Source organism: Macrotis lagotis, chromosome X, assembly GCF_037893015.1.
Source record: "Macrotis lagotis isolate mMagLag1 chromosome X, bilby.v1.9.chrom.fasta, whole genome shotgun sequence".
Classification (NCBI taxonomy): Eukaryota; Metazoa; Chordata; class Mammalia; order Peramelemorphia; family Peramelidae; genus Macrotis; species Macrotis lagotis.
In genome coordinates, this window is record NC_133666.1 from 440,229,800 (window position 1) to 440,247,099 (window position 17,300).

At 37.2% G+C, this 17,300-nt stretch overlaps 1 protein-coding gene across 2 annotated transcripts in view; it reads left to right on the plus strand.

The window, feature by feature from the left end:
• Positions 1–9,123, plus strand: part of GAREM1 (GRB2 associated regulator of MAPK1 subtype 1) — a 212,964-nt gene extending 203,841 nt beyond the window's left edge. The window contains exons 5-6 of one of the 2 annotated variants that reach the window (XM_074203178.1): positions 381–547; positions 1,334–9,123. In XM_074203178.1, the coding sequence (XP_074059279.1) occupies positions 381–547; positions 1,334–2,237 (1,071 nt within the window). In that variant the 3' untranslated portion in view covers positions 2,238–9,123. The remainder of the gene's footprint in view (positions 1–380; positions 548–1,333) is intronic. The other variant, XM_074203179.1, reaches the window with a different exon arrangement.
• The last annotated feature ends 8,177 nt before the right edge of the window (positions 9,124–17,300 follow it).

Genomic DNA, 17,300 nt, shown 5'->3' on the forward strand with positions numbered 1-17,300 from the left:
ATGAGTACAATACCCTGGTATGGGAGCTTCAGCTAATTCTATTTAAATGTCATATTAATCTTATCTCCTTTTCACTTGTTAATGTGTTTTTTTAAGCCTTTTCTTTTACTAGCTTTTAATGGAAACTTAACTACTGTACTTGAACAGTCACCAGCACTCACCAAAATCAATTTGTTCTAGAATGTATTTGACAGGTGCCTGATATCATCTCTGATTGATAGCATCAGTTGCCTGCCCTGAGTGCCAGTCCTTCCCTGGTTGCCTTCCTTTCTGATTCTGATATTTTTAAGGGGAGAGACTTAATACAACAGATTCACACCAGCACCTAAGATCTTGTCTAGTTTTGTTGCTAACTTGGAGTATTTCCTCTCCTGTTCTAGGTTAGGGAAGAATGCCGACTCTTGAATGCGCCACCTGTTCCTCCCCGAAGTGCAAAGCCTTCCTCTACAAGTCCTTCCATTCCTCCTAGATCAGCTAAACCTGTGAGGCAACAGACTCGTTCTCCCAGCCCCACCCTGTCCTACTATTCTTCAGGGCTGCACAACATGTAAGTGTTGGAGCTGAGAGGTCTCCCCAGCAAGCACCTTTCAACATGGTACTTCCTATCATCTGCTCTTTGGGGGTTTATGAACAAAGGGAAGGAAGAATCAGGAGGTAAAATCTTGTGAAAGAATTTGAGGTTCAAAATATGTAGAGGATGCTCTTTGAGCCAGTGTTTGAAATGTTGCTTTTTCGACCTGAGCCACTATCCTAAGAAGAAAGAACAACAGAGTTCTTTGTGAAGCTCAGTATTAAATTATTAAGGACTATACTCTCTTCCTGTAAAAGGAAACGATATACCTTATCATTGATACGGGTTAACTGGATACTCAGTGGAAATGACTAATAGAAGTTGGTTCAGTAAAGACAGTAGGAGAGCATACATGGTCTCAAGGCAACTCAGAACTGAACATAATATCCCAATTGCTAATCTTTGTAAAGGAATACTTCCTTCAGACTTACTTGGTAATTCTAGGGCCTAAGTCCCTGCTGTTAGATAAATTAGTTTCAATAAAAAAGTATGCATCCTTAATTCTTTCTTCCCCCAGGGGTGGTGCTAAATTGAGGTGGGGATAAGAGGCCCCAGAAATAATATGGATTATTGTGATGTTCTATTGATATTTAGTTAACATTTTTAACACTTCAAAACCTAATCTTTAAAAAGTTTCAGGTAAATAAATGCTTTATTCTGAGAAATACTCATAAGAGTTTTAGCATACTCTTTTAGTCTGTAATTAATAGTTGAGGATATTGATTGATGAAATTTTCCTTCTTTTCTATATTTTCTTTTAAGCAGTGTTACTGAAAGTGACCCAACAAGTCCTTCAGAAAGTGCTTCTGTTTCCTGCTATCCATGTAACAGGATGAAGACTGAGTCTCTGGAACTTAGCCGATCTCCCTTCGGAAGCCCCACTGCTGAAACTCTGTCTTCTAGACTGTCTTGGCCTAGCCATTTTTTGGGAGCAACTGAGAGTGAGAATAGGAATGACTTCCTGTTGGATCCAAGCAGAAGTTATAGCTACCCTAGACAGAAGACACCAGGCACACCAAAAAGAAACTGTCCATCCGCCTTTGATTTTGAAGGGTGTGACCTCTATGCAGGCTCCTCCCAGACAGGTCCAACAGAGTTCACAGGTGGGATGTCTGGTTGTCCCAAGTCAGCTAGTTACTCCTTAGAGTGTACAGATGAGAAGACCCTGGCAGCTAGCCCAGCAAAACAGAGTCACTCATGCCCAGCCTTACCCCCAAGAGCACCCAAACTAACAGAGGAGAAACTGGCTCCAGAATCATTTCCTTTGCCTTTGCAAATCGATGGTGCTGAGGAAGACCCCAAACCTGGCTCACCAGACCTCTCAGAGGATCAGTATTTTGTTAAAAAAGGCACACAAGACATTTTCTCCATTTCTTATCCTTTTTCCTCACCCCTTCACCTCCAGTTAGTTCCAAGATCTTGCGGTGACGGTTCTCCATGGCAACCACCCACTGACCTGTCAGGACTTTCTATAGAGGAAGTGTCCAAATCACTACGGTTCATTGGTTTGTCAGAAGATGTCATCTCCTTCTTTGTTACTGAAAAGATCGATGGGAATTTGCTAGTCCAACTAACTGAAGAGATCCTCTCAGAGGACTTCAAGCTTAGCAAACTCCAGGTGAAGAAAATACTACAGTTTATTAATGGCTGGAGGCCCAAGATATAGCCCGGGGACCCATCTGGCACTAAATAAAACTGATGGATTAATGTGCTGGAAGGGGTAGGGCTTGGTACAAAATTTCATTATTATTGTTTTTTTTGCACTAAAACCCCTCTGTATATAGTGGTAGGAACTTTTACTATGCAGATTAAGTTTTTGGATGGTGAACCCAGGCTATATTTTGTATGTCAATAAAAATGCCGTAGAGAATACTTCAGAGGTGTGCCTTGTTAATCACTCACCACCCAGCAGCTGCTAAAAGAGAAAAGGAAATGCTAGGATGTTTGCCCAGGTAGGTTTGTACTAAGAAGTGATATTTATTATTGAACCACCAAAGCTGAAAGATGTAAATCCAAAATATCCTTGTGACCAAGAATCCTTTTCTTTTGAGGGTTGACTTCAGACCGTTAACTAGATGCTATGCTTTGTCTGGCAGCTTAATGCTGATTCTTTTGATTCTAGTGCCTGAGAATGTTTTAAAGGTGGTTATGCTAATCCTCTGAAAATGAAAATGATATAAGCTTAGCGCAGTTCTTTTTACCCAAAGTTATCAATGTTCTGAAAGTCACATGTTGATAGAATTAGGCTATGTTACATGCCCTAAGTAATAATAAACTATTATAATAGTAATTTACCTGTAACTGCTGCTGCTTTTGCTAAGCAGAGAAAAATTACAATATATACAATATGCTTTAAAAATATGCTCTGAGTCATATCATTTAAATAATAGTTTAAACTCTCCATCAGGGTTATTAGGACTTAGAAATGTCATTTACATGTCATTTACTTTCACAAAAATAGCATGGATGAAGTGACTACTAAAAATTCTTGGAACCCTAGGACTCCTATGTGAACCTTGTACTTCTTAATAAAAAAAAACAGAAGATAGATCATTTTAGATTGACTTTATCTTTTTTAGTCCAGTTTAGGAGGCAGAGAAGAGGCCTTTTGCATCATTGCATCATTATCAATATGGGATGCTGAGACTCAGTGTGCATCCAATTTAGATTCATTCTTCTGATAGGGAATAATTTGAGAATATCAATCTAAATATGTTCACCATATGTTTCATGCATTGGCTGATCCCAGAAACCAGAAATGGCATTCATTTTATCCTGTTGTATTCTCTGAGCTTTCTACCAATTAGAGACAAAAAAAAAATTGTGTCTTAAAGATCTTAGTACAGTTTTAGGTTATTAAAACTTAAGACCTAAGACTTTTTGAGATCCTCTTTATAGAACAGAAAATATTTTCATTAACTCTTCTATCTGACCTCCTACCCCCAACCAAAATCCATTACTGACTTTCTCTTCTAAAATTAAGGAATAGTAATCTGGCCTATTGTTTTTGACAGGATTAAATGTTTTAAAATTCAATAGTAGTATTCAAGGTCTTCCTTCAAAGTTTTAAAGACCTCTTCTACCCTTTCAGTTACATGAGCTGAGTCCTCCCAACATGGTCATTCTTTGTAGATATATCTCTGTATTTGCGATGCATCATCAATTGGCAAACTTTATCATTAGACTGGGCCATGCTGAGATAGCTGCCCCATGGCAGGTACCCTCCCCTGAGTCTTATTCCATCATCTTATTTTAGGAGTCTGTTCTTAAGAGGAGAACAACTTCATAGCACTGGCAGGCCTACCTGATGCAATCTAACAAGTTGATTTTGTTCATGTCCTAAATGATAAGCCCTTGTTCTCATTATTCAGGAGTTAGTTTTAATCCATGTCATGACAATGGAGGTACAATTTAGTAGCATAACAAAAAAGAATTAATTTTTGCTTTTCACTCATCTTTTTTTTTGTTTTGTTTTTCTTCTCATAAGTATCTATGCTGGTGTGGAGGACAGGAGGGGTTTTTTGTTTTTTTGTTTTCCTTTCTTTAAAACACCTGAAAAACTCCTTCCTGAAGTTAGACATTAAAAGGCACTGCTGGAGAATTGATGTCTAGAATTTGCAAAGCAGATATTAGTCTGCATCCACAGAGGAAATTTCTTCTCTATATCTCCCTAAACCAATAAAATCATGGATCTGTTTAAAAAAAAAAAAAAAAGATTTTGGGGGGGGATTTATAGCCTCCTATGCAAATTTGTAATCAACCTAGAAAGGACTTTAAAAGGTATCTAAAGCAATTCTCTCATGGTATAGATTTTTTTTAATGGCCCTAGGAAGTTAAATGATTTGTCTGCAGGTTAGTCAATAATATTATGTGTTGGAAAGAATGCCAACTGTGGCATCAAAAAGATTTGGGTTCAAGTGTTACCTCAGACACATAGCTTTGTGACCATGGAAAAGTCACTTAACTTCACACTGCTACCTAAGTGCCCCCCAATCTCCACCCAAGTCAACTTTCTAAGACTTGAAAGGTACAGAAAAAAGAGCTAATTTATTGGTGAAGGGAAAAATCAAAAATTCAAATCAAAAAAATCAAAAAATATATCACAAATTAAACCTTTTTGAATCTATTTCTCTAGAAGGGAAAGAATATGCATAACCTACGGACTAGATGGGTTCCTTTTTAACTGCACCCTGATGAATCAGTGTTAAGTCTCTTGGTATTTGGCTGCATAGTTCCCCAATTTAGGAGGGAAAGCAGGACTGAGTTTTTGCATAGTCTTCACTCTATACTTACACAAGAGCTCAGTTCTTCTCTTATTGGTTTGTTTCTGCCTAAACAGAAGTTTCTTAAGAAAAGTGATTCATTGAAAATTGTCTTTTGTTTGTCCCTACAAAAATGTGGTTTAATTGACATGAACTCCTCTGAATTTGTTAGACTTGATGATAAACATAATTTTTTTTGAAATAGATTCTCTCCCTTCATTGCCCTCCTTCCCAGTCAATTTGAAGAGAAGTGATGTTAAAAAAGGCTATTTGATGATATTTAAAATTTTAACATTAGAAATACTTTTATAGCAAAATTCTACCATCTCCTAGTAATAATTCATTCCTGTGTGTTTTCTGTTATGGATTAGGGGGTCCCCTTTTTTCTTCAGTTGTAATAAATATCTTCTGTGTTCTCCAAACCATAAATAAGCATCAGTTATGTTCTCTTCCAAGAGCTACAGTAAGCAAATATAGAGCTTGGTGGCTGTCGTCAATCATACTCAGACACCCGGACTAGACAGAGCATGAATAGCTCTGTAAAATAGTCATAGCTATAACAAGTAACATGGCGAAGAGTTGGAAAGGAAATAACCTTTCCATTCTCACCACCAGAACTCAGTATGTACATATATCCTGAAGAAGCAAAGCCTCCTACTGCCCATTAAGGTTAGGAAAAGTCAGTGAGGCTACCTCATCCCTCAGAAGATGTAGATTTTCCTTTGCACTTGGTGAAGTCCACACAGTAAATAGAGACCAAATACTCAGCAATGACAGGGAAAGTGTCCCAACTCAACCCTACAGGCCTTCTTTTATTTCATCTATTAAGTAATCTTTCTGAAATCATGAAATAAGGCTACAGACCCACTAAACTCTTAAATGGGGCTAATTTTAAGAGGAAACTTTCAGATTCTTTCATCCCAGGAACTCAAAAGGAAAGCATAGACAGTTGTAAAATGGGAAATTAAATTCACAAGTTTCCAGGTTTCTCAGACTACTCTCTTCTTAAACCCAAACTGCCTAACTTGTTTACAAATGAGGAAATCTGCCATTCAGTATGATGAAGGTTCAGTTTGCCACCCAGAGTAACTATATTGAAGGTTTCCTTGTATGGTAGTAGCAAAACACAGCAACCACCCCACAAAAAAAAAATCAGCTCTATGGAAAATGTTATAAAAGGGGTTGGTATCAAACATTTTGATTTATATACACTACATACTAATCCATACCATATTCACCTCTATATTATCTGCAAGGTTTCCCCAAGAAGTGGACATGTATAGCTGTTAATGATTTTGTTTTAAGCATTTTGAGCAGCCAAGAGGCCATTCTTTTTTGTTTTGATTTTTAAATTTCTGATATGTAAGTATGTGTGTCCATGTATGTATATGCCCATAAACATGTATATATGTGTATACACATGATGTGTATATGAACAGAAAAAGATTGTACATGAAGCCATAGCTTGCTATTATATACCACTTGCTTTAATTTTTAAGTTTATATTAAATTTAGCCTATAGCTACAAGCTTCTTTCTGGCCTATCTTCTCTCTCTAGAAGCCATTCCTCATGCTTATGAAGTAACCTCAATATTTGGGATGACTGACTTCCTGAACAATTGATAGTCCCAAAGTCAGTGAAGACCTTAGGGTCAGAGTTAGAACCAATACCCAAAAATCCCCAGACTAGCTAATTAAAAAAAAAAAAAAGCAAAGTACTCTATTGTATATGACTTTAAGAAGGTGTCCTCCATTAATTAGATCAATTATTATCAATTTCTTTATCTTATTAACTTGGTCAAGATTTCAATCTGAAAGACAAGTTCATTATGTTCTAAAGAAAAGACCGAAAAGACTTGGGGGGGGGGTGATATTGCTTAGAAATACTTCTGGCTAAAGCATTATAATAAAAACTCCGGCTTTTGAAATTCACCTCATTTTAAGTTTTTAAATCAAAGAAAAAACAATCAGTATTAAGTCTCTTTGGCATTTGGCTGTGTAAAAAATTGTATTCAAGTGGTTTCTGTGTTTTTGCTGAGTTTTGTAACTTTGTTCTGCAAACTATAGGTACCTTCAGTTAAATTGCCCTGTCTCAGGTCTGCAGGTTCTTGGCTTCAATGCATGTATTAGCATATTTTGGATTAAAAATCTACCCCTCCCCCATTTCCATGTTAAAGTCCCATTTAAAACATTGTGTGAGCTGTCTAAAGTTAGAAAGAATTTAATTTATGATTAGTTATTCTGAAGGTTTGGGGTGACTTGAATCTAAGATGTATTGGTTTCTTAAAAAGTATTTTGTAACCATTTTTATATAAGTTCTTGGAAAACTTGGATTGTCAATTATAAATCAACAAATACATTCTTTTCAGAAGTATTGCCTAATGGATCCATTGTGTACCTCAAGATCAACAGTATCTTAAGTATAAACTCATTGTTGAATGATTACAAAAATGTCCATCAATAAAAGGAACTTTGTTAAAGTTGCTCCTTTTTTGTACTTTTTCTGCATAATTCTTTTTGTATTGTTGTATAATGCTTCTTATATTGCAAAGATTTTACTTGACATTTTATAAAATTTTATATCTTGGAGAAACAGAGATGGGGAGACTGAAAGGATTCTCTCATGTTAGAAACCTATCAAGAACTGAGGAAGATTCTGGAAAATACTGGCAAGAATTGCAGTATTCTCTGAATCAAGAAAGAAGCCAGTCACCTGACAGGTTCAGAAAAGACTATCATGACTTCTTTCCAAGACAACTTGGTAGCTTTGTCTTCAACTAAAGGGTGACTATAGCACACATCGTTTACATCAAACCCACTTGCATGGCCTAGCATGGCATAGCATCACATCATGACTAGCAAAGAACCAGACTGGACATTTGTCTTCTCAAACCAGAATTTGAGGAGACAATTAGATCTGCTCATTAAAAAAAAAGAAGCAGCAAAAGGTAGTGATGCCAATGGAACGGATTAAATACAGAAACCTTTAAGGCTAGCAGATGGAGCTAGGTTTAATAGTTGGATTTAGATGCAGGAAGATCTGAATTCAGATCCTGTTTCAGAGACTTTTTAGGTACCCTATTCTTGGCAAGTCACAATCCTTCAGCCTCAGTTTCCTCATCTTTTGAAATGGAAATAAGAATAGCACCTATTTCTTAGAGTCATGTAGATCAAATGAGATTTACAATCAAATAGATTTATAAATCTATGTAATGTGCTTAACAACCTTGAGTGTAAGACTTCAATAATTTACTTTCTGATAATTTTGTTCAGTAAAATAATCCTTCAAAATTCAAATGAACTAAAATCTGTCTCCATGTCTCTGTCCCAGTCATCACTTGCACCTATATCATCAATATTGCTCTCTTTCCATCCTTCCCTCAGGTTGCATGCAAGGCCACACTTGCCATACCCCACTCTCCATCTGTGTTCCCAAACCTATGGTTGTAACTAGAAATGTCTATAGGATTCCATTTTCTGTAACAAGTCTTTCAGGAGAGTTTGTCTGGTGCCCCTTCCTGGTATATTCAGATAAATATATTCTCTTTAAGGGCAGGACTGTTTTGCTACTTTTGTATCCTCAATACTAACTACTGTGCTTGCTAAAGGATTTTATCGATGTGCCAGTTCCTTCCTCTATGTATTTTAGTATATAGTGGATACCAATGCATCATGTATGTTGACCATTGACTAGCTCTTACTCCCATCTCCATTTCTGCTTATATCTGCCCTAGTGACATCACTGGCACCATGTTTTACATAGATAATCGTTGGAAATATATTACAACCAAACTACAACCATCAAATCCTTTTCATTGACCTTTGAAGGTCACCTACAATTTTTATTATTAACGCACCAGACCTGTGATTTCATTGGTATAAATTCCTTCTGACCATTTAGATCTACCTAGTCTTCAGCTTCTAGTTCTAAAGGATTTCATGGAAAACTGAGAGATTCTTTTGCCCATGGTCACATATCCAGTGTCTATCAGAGACAGAACATGAAATGAGGTTTTTCTTGTTTCAGATCAGATCTCTATCCACTATACCAAACTTCCTCTCATCAGCTCTTAGGATCCATTACTCAACCTTATAGCAGTAGTAGGAAACACTCCCACTGCTGTGTTTCCTGTGTGAATAGTAAATCTGTTTCTCTGAAAATATGTAATTTTCTGGCGGCTAGGTGGCGCAGTGGATAGAGCACCAGTCCTGTAGTCAGGAGGAGCTGAGTTCAAATCCAGCCTCAGACACTTAATAATTACCTAGCTGTGTGGCCTTGGGCAAGGCACTCAACCCCATTGCCTTGCAATATATATATATATATATGTATATATATATATATACATATATATATATATATATTTAAGTGAACAGCTATTATTTTATTTTCTGTACAAGCATAGAGTTATGAGTAGAAAGCTAGCCTTAAAGTCAGAAAGACCTGGATTCAATTTTTACCTCTGATACACACTGGCTGTGTGACTAAGCAAGTCATTTAACTTTTCAGTACCCCTATACAACAACCTTAAGACTAGAAGGTTGGTGGGGGGAAGCAAGATTAGGGGAAAATTGTAAAACTCAAATAAAATCTTTCTTTAAAAAGAAAGACTAGAAGGTCCAGAGATGATTACTAGCATTGTTCAAGGGAATTCATCACTGGAAACTATACCAGTGGGATCACAGATCTGGTCAAATAATAATAATCTTCATGATCAGTTGTACACTGTGAAAATGTGGTCTACTGTAGAGAGGCACATGTGGAAGGAAGCCTGCCTGTTATTTCTTATGTTTTCATCACAAATCCCCCCAATGGCTAAGAGTGATGGCTCACTTATAATCTCTACCAGTGGAGTTGCTGGGACTATTGGAGCTCAAGAGTTCTGAAAGTTTTTTGAACAGTCATTGAGGTTTCCATCACCTATTCTTCTTTCTTTCTTCTTAAGTCATATAAGTTGATTCTACCTCCAAAAGCTCCCATCTTCAATGTTGTCACATATACCCATTCCAGTAACCTGCCAGCTCTTTTCCCTTTCCCATGGACCCATTATTTACCTTTTCCAACCGATCCAATATACTGCCGATAGAACTTTTTATATTTATATATTTAATTTCTGATTTATGAAATAAGCATTTTTATAACAGTAGAATAAAGAAATGATTACATATGAAATTGCAAATCTATTTGTACAATCTTGCTATTCCTTTTAAATATATAATAGTTATCATGTAAATTTTGTTCTTTTCCCCTTCCTTCGAAATGGCTACCATTAGATACAAATATGTGGAAAGAAAGATGGAATGAGAGAGAGAGAAAGAGGGAGAGGGGGAGGTGGGAGGAGAGGGAGAGGAGGAGGGAGGGGGGAGGGGAGGGAGAGGGAGACAAAGTCAAAAGACCAGCTAGGTGGTGCAGTGTATAGAGCATTGGCCCTAGAGTCAGGAGGACCTGAGTTCAAATCTGAACTCAGTCACTTAATAATTACCTAGATGTGTGAGCTTTTGGGCAAATCACTTAACCTCACTGCCTTGCAAAAAAAGAAAGAAAGAAAGTTTTAGATACTTCTATTACTTCTTTCTCTGGATGCAGATTTCTTCATATGTCCTTTGTAGTTAATTTGTGTATTTATAATAGTCAAAATGACTTAATCTTTAAAATTTTTTCTTAAAACATTATTGCAGAGATGCAAATTAAAACAACCTTCACAAAGAACTTTTGCATAAATCATTCCCATTATTCCTCTGTTCAGAACTTTTCAATGGCTTCTTATCGACTACTAAATTACTTTCAAACTCCATAGCACCTGATTTTACCTCACCCCTTCTTCACAGATCTCTGCTCTAGACAATTTATACTACTTACTATCCTTATACATCACAGAATCTATTCTTCTCTGTTTCAGTGCCTTCACTTATACTGCTTTCTTTGCCTGGAATATCCCAATGATATATCCAAAGAACACTGTCATTCAAAGTTCAGCTCAAACTGCCTCCTTGTTGTCCTGTCATTAATATCCTTTCCCTCCCCTTGGATCTCATGCAATATATTGTTTTGTGACTCTTTAAAGCCTGTTCCTATATATATTATATGTGTGTGATGTGTTTATGGTCATGTAACATAGTTAATATATGTGATATAATTTATTATAATTATCTATGGTGTTACCAGCTCCTTGAGGACACGGATTTGAATTTATAAATTAAAGTGGTGTCATACCTAATGTGACCACATGATGCCAGTCTTCCCCAACTAGCCTAAAGTCTAAAAATGTGCCCTATGACTTTCTCAGACAACCTTGGTCTGCTCTCTTGGGGAGTCAGATAGGTTATTTCAGATTATTACAGAGCTAATCTTTAAAAGTTCTTTCCCTTCTGTATTGAAGGCAGCTTGTAATTAAATTATCTCCAGGTAAACAGAAAACAGTGCTCACCTTTGAGTTTTGTCAGTAATAAAAAGTAACATTGAATAGAGTTGGATCTGGGAATGAGATCAAATCCTACCTTGGATACTAACTAGTTATGGGTCCAGGACAAATTACTTTACTTTCCTGAACCTCAATTTCCTCATCTGTAAAAGTGGGAACTAGATTATCTCTAAGGTCCCTTCCAGCTCTAAATCATAGGAAAGATATTGTGCTAGTTTGTGAAAACATTAGGAAGAAGAGTGCTATAATTCCTCCCAAGAAAAACTACTTACCTATTTTAAGCCTAAATGTACTCATTTATAAATTAAAGATCCTGTGGAGTCACAATTTATATAAAATACTTTATTTTCATTATCCTTATATCTGACATGATCCTTCTTCAGCTGCTCCTTTTATGACCTTTAACCCAAGCATTTTAGGATCATTTAATATAAATGGAGATGGTTTGACTGGTCATGAGAATATCAGAAGGGATTTGACAAGTCAAGTAGAGAAGACTTGAGTCTCTTCCTAGGGGGCCAAGAGAGAACATTCAAAGTGGGTGGTCAGCTTTTCCAGATATCATTCCATTTCCATAGTAATAGTAGTAGTAGCTCATTACTTTAGAACTCAACAACATCCACTAGCTGATTATGAGCAACCAAATGCCCTACATAAAATGAAATATATTAGGTAATTGGCCTCAGAACCAATTTTCAATGTTAGAATCAATATCGTATGTTGTCTCTCTCAAATCTTGCCCTTCCTCCTAAAAATATAACAAGTCTTGGAATTGACCTAAGCAAACCAAAGAAAGCTAAATCCTGATTAGGGAGATCCATGATACTGCCAAACTTTGATCTCTTCAGCTCTCTCTCTCTTCTAGAAAGTGTGAAGTTTTATAACTGCTATTTACTGACGCTGGCAATGCAGTTATTGGACCAACTAACTGAGTTCTCTTTTTCAGCTCAGCTGTTCCACATTTGAGGTTTGTCTGTTTAGCTATAACTTTCCAAAGAGGTGACTGACTTGGATGGAGTTGGTGCACAAGCAAAACTTTAAACTTGTGGTTAAAGCTACCATCTCAGAACAAAGTGGCAATGATAAGTTTTAAGATGGGCAGATCTCTAATTCTGACCAGGTTTCAGTGAAATGGAGTACAGGAGTAGGGGTTGCACAGATATTTGATTGTAGGGAGCATGGTCTCCAGTTCAGAGAAGTGCAAGGGTTAGTTATGTCTCCTGGTATGCTTTGGTGTTTTACTAGTCTTGGATGTCAGGGAACCATAGCGTGCAGATTACATCCAAGCTTAGCTAAGCTGGTGGTGAACATGTGTCCTGTCTTCTTCTCAAAGAAAAAATTGGAGACTCAGAGAGATTATCTGCTTCACTTGATGTTTTAGACAGGATCTTTTGCAAAATTTTTCAGGACAGCTAGGTGGCACAGTGGATAGAGCACTGACTTCGGAATCAGGAGTTTGAATCCAGCCTCAGACACTTGACTCTTACTAGTGACCTTGGGCAAGTCACTTAACCCTGATTGCCTTGCATCCAGGGCTATCCCCAGTCATCCTGATTTCATATTAGTCAACATATTCATATCTGGCCACTGGACTCAAATGGCTCTGGAGGAGAACGTGAGGTTGATGACTTTGCACAGCACTCAAATCCAATTCACATGCTTCTTATGGTATCATCTACCTGATGTCATGGTCTTCTTAGAAAATGAAGGACAAAAACCATGCAAAACTTTTCAAATAGAAGAAACTGTATCCTATATTTAAAAACCTTCAAAGATGACCTTCTATTCCAGGTATGAATTATTTTTTTGTGTGTGTTCCACAGGCTGCCACATAGATGCTTTTTCAGTTATCTGTGGAGTTGGGGGAAAATTGATCTGATCACTACCCTTTAATTCTAGATTGTTGTTGAGTCCTTTGTGATACCATGGACCATACTGTCCATGAGATTTTCTTGACAAAGTTATTAGAATGGTGTACCATTTCCTTATCCAGTGGATTAAGGCAAGCAAAGGTTAAATAACTTGCCTGGGATTTCACAACTAGTTAAAATATCTGAGAGCAGATTTGAACTCAGGTCTTCCTGATTCCAGGCCTAGTGCTCTTCTCCATTGAGCCTCCTAGCTACCTCCTATGCAAAAGAAGTTAAGTGCCTTGCCCAAGATCATACAACCATTATGTGTCAGAGACATGAATTTGAATTCAGGTCTTCCTGATTCCAGGTCCAGTGTTCTATCTACTAAGGCATAGAGCCTATTCATTACTAGGATTTAAGACTGGTACACATAGCTCCAGTTTGAAAGCTGACATGGAGTGAACCTTGAGACCTTTTGGGTGATTATTCAATAAAGAACCCCAGGACAGACCCAACAACTACAGATCCAAGCAAGTGCTCTCATTTCAAGAAATACACACAAAATTTGAGGAAGTTAAGATCATTTTGGAACATACAAATGTAGAACAAGAGACCTATCATTTTTTTTTAGACTTTTCAAGGCAATGGGGTTAAGTGGCTTGCCCAAGGCCACACAGCTAGGTAATTATTAAGTGTCTGAGGTCGGATTTGAACCCAGGTACTCCTGACTCCAAGGCCAGTGCTCTATTCACTGTGCCAGCTAGCTGCCCCCGAGCATTTTAGTTAATTTATAAAGCACTGGAGTCAAAGAAATAAGACTTATGCACATGATCATAGATTTAGAGCTGAAAGGGCATCTTAGGTGGCATTGTGAATAAAGCGCTAATTTAAAACCTATATCTGACACTTGATATTTGTGTGACCCTAGACAATTCACTGAACTGTTCTCAGCCTCAATTTCTTCATCTGCAAAACAAGAATAATAATAGCAGCTACTTCACAAGGTTGTTGGAAGATCAGTTACAACCTATGTAAATTGAATCACTTGAAAATGCCAGATATTATTCATTTTAAAGAATCAGAATTCATAGAAACATTGATATATAACTGGAAGGGACCTTAGAGACCACTGAATTCAACCACTTCATTTTACATATGTGCAAAATGAGGCCCATTGAGGGCATGTGACTTGATTAAGGTCATACAGGTAGTAAATGGCAAGCTTAGGTCATTCCATATCCAAGGGTCACTCTACTACATCATGCTGCAATTCACCATCATTTCATAGAGCCCTAGAGATGGAAGGAGCCATATTGTCCTTCTGGTCCTACATCATTCTGAAGCATGACCTTCCTCCACAAAGTCCTCAACAAGTCTGTTGATCTGATGTTTTGAAGGGCCAGGACTCACTGTGTATTGTTTCCAGAATGTAATAATAGACTATTCTAGAATAAGGTTCAGGAAAATGAAGCATGATTCTCCTGGCTTCCTTCAGGGTCCAGCTAAAATCCTATTTTCTCAGGAAAGCTTTTCCTTATCTTCCTTATGACTAGTGCCCTCTACTTATTAACTCTAATTTATCCTGAATATGATTTATTATATATATTTTTTTATTTTGTGAACATTGCTATTGTGTATATATTGTTAAGTTCATATTGTCTCCCCCATTAGACACTGAGAGTCTTAAAAGCCAGGACTGTCTTTTGCCTACAGTGCTTGGAACATATTGTCCTTATTCAGTCATTTCATTCCCATCTAACTCTTCATGACCCCATTTGAGTTTTCTTGGTAAAGATCCTGAAGTGGTTTACCATTTCCTTCTCCAACTCATTTTACAGATGAGGAATTTGAAATAGAGAGTTAGTGATTTGCCTAGGGTCCTGCAGCTAGTAAGTATCTGAGGTTGGATTTGAACTCAGATCTTCCTGACAACAGGCCCAGTGTTCTATCCACTGCCTTACCTAGCTCTTGGTACACAATAGATGTTTAATAAATGCTTATAAGGAGACTGACTCTACTCAAAAATACACTTCCTTCTAAAGCTTTATTTCAAGCCAATATTCATTAAGAATCTATGCAAAATACTGCAATGTGAGTTGAGGATAAGATGACTTAAAAAAGTTTTTGATTTTACTGAGGGAGGGAATATATCATGCAAAGAGATTAAAAGAAAACATATTGAGGAAGGGGAAAGCACTTACCATATTTCCTCCTATATGACACACCCTTTTTCAAAAAATGTGGGATCTAAAAACTGGTAACATCTTATACAGTGGATGTAGATTTTTTTAACTTGCATTTCCCACTTTTTCAGTCTTTGCGCTCATTATTTCGCATTTGTTACAGATATATTGGGTTACATTTTGCCCAGAAATGGCTCAGAAAAGATTTCTCTACAATGCTGAATTCAAATTCAAAGTGATCCAGTTTGCAAAAATGAATGGAGGGCAGCTAGGTTGCACAGTGGGTAGAGCCCCAGCCCTGGAGTCAGGAGGACCTGAGTTCTAATTTGGTCTCAGACACTTAATAATTACCTAGCCATGTGACCTTGGGCAAGTCTCTTAACCCCATTGTCTTAAATAAATATTTTTTTTTAAAAAAAGAATGGAAATCATGCTGCTGAATGTAAGTTCAGTCCTCCTCCAACTGAGAAAACAATCCAAGACTAGCTCGAGGAAGAAGAAACCCACTAAAAACACCATGGCAGAAGAAGGCAAGACAGCAACATTTTCTGAGTCATAGAGGAAATTGAAGAAATGGATTGAAGAGCAAAGGGCCATTGGAATTCCTGCATCCACAAAGATGGTTCAGCAGGAGGCAAGAAGAATTCCTGATGAAAAAGAAGTGACTGATTTCAAAGGACACAACTGGTGCTTCAGGTTTATGAAACAGAATGGATTAAGCATATGTACATGCAGCAGACTTGCCCTGAAAAGATGCCTGAAAGCTATGAGCAGAAGGGCCTTGAATTTCATGATGAATAAAATTAGTTCAATAACTATATGCAATACATTTTTCAAATCTCAGTCCCAAAAATTAAGGTGCATATTATACATGGGAGCATCTTAAACATGAGGAAATATGGTAACCAATTAGGGATATTAGGGGAAAACTTCATTGAAGTGGTTGGACCGATTCCTTAGAATATGAAAAGATATGAAAAAAGGCAAAGATAAGAAGTGAGCACATTTTGGTCATGTGGGGTTGAGGAGAGGGAGAATGGATGTCCTTGGAAAATGGATTATCACATTTAGGGAACAGTGAATTGTACTGTTAAATGAAAAGTATAATTTGTAATGGATAGTACTAGGAAATCATGCTGGAAAGGTGGAAGACCTTCAGTTCCAGGCTAAAGAATTTGTATTTTATTTTGTAAACAGTGGGAAGCTATTTAAAAGCAAAGGAGTAATATGGAAAGATTATTTTGTCCAGGATTACATAGCTAATAAGTATTGAGGGCAGGTCTTTCTGGTCTGACATTTTATGTGATGTACTACCTAGTTACTTTTAACTAGAAGGAATACCCATATTGATTTTTATCACAAATCTATTTGAGAGAGAGAGAGAAAGACAGAGAGACAGGTGCAGAAAGAGTCAGAGACAGAGAGAGAAAGAGAGGAGAGAGAGGGACAGAGAGACAAAGACAGAGAGACAAAGAGAAACAGAGACAGGAGATAGATACAGAGAAAGAGACAGAGAAAGAATGTGTATTTATCTGGATGTGTTTGTGGGTGTGTGTACATATAAATCTATGATCTATATGATAACTTATCCTACACTCTGTGATCTACAGTACTATTCTCACGCTGGTCCTTTATGTGATATGAAAGACCCAGGGATCTCAAAGGATGAATATGCCTACCATAACTCTGGCAAATACTACTTAAGATTTGGATTACCTACAATCTATCTCCTCAGACTCCTCACTAGGAGATCAACCCAGGTGGCAAATTTTTTCAGCCATTAACATCTAACCAAATCCCTTTGCCCTAAGATGTTACAATTTGTTCTTTATCTAAATAACAATATTTTCATCCTTTTTGAGCTCAGAAAGAGAGAATTATTTGAATTGGGAGTTAGAGGGTCTGGGTTCAAAATCTAGCTCCAAAACTTTTCTCTCTCTATGACCTTGGGCAAATCTCATCAGTTCTCTGGACCTCAGTTTCCCTTGGAGTTCCTTCAATTTCTAAATCTA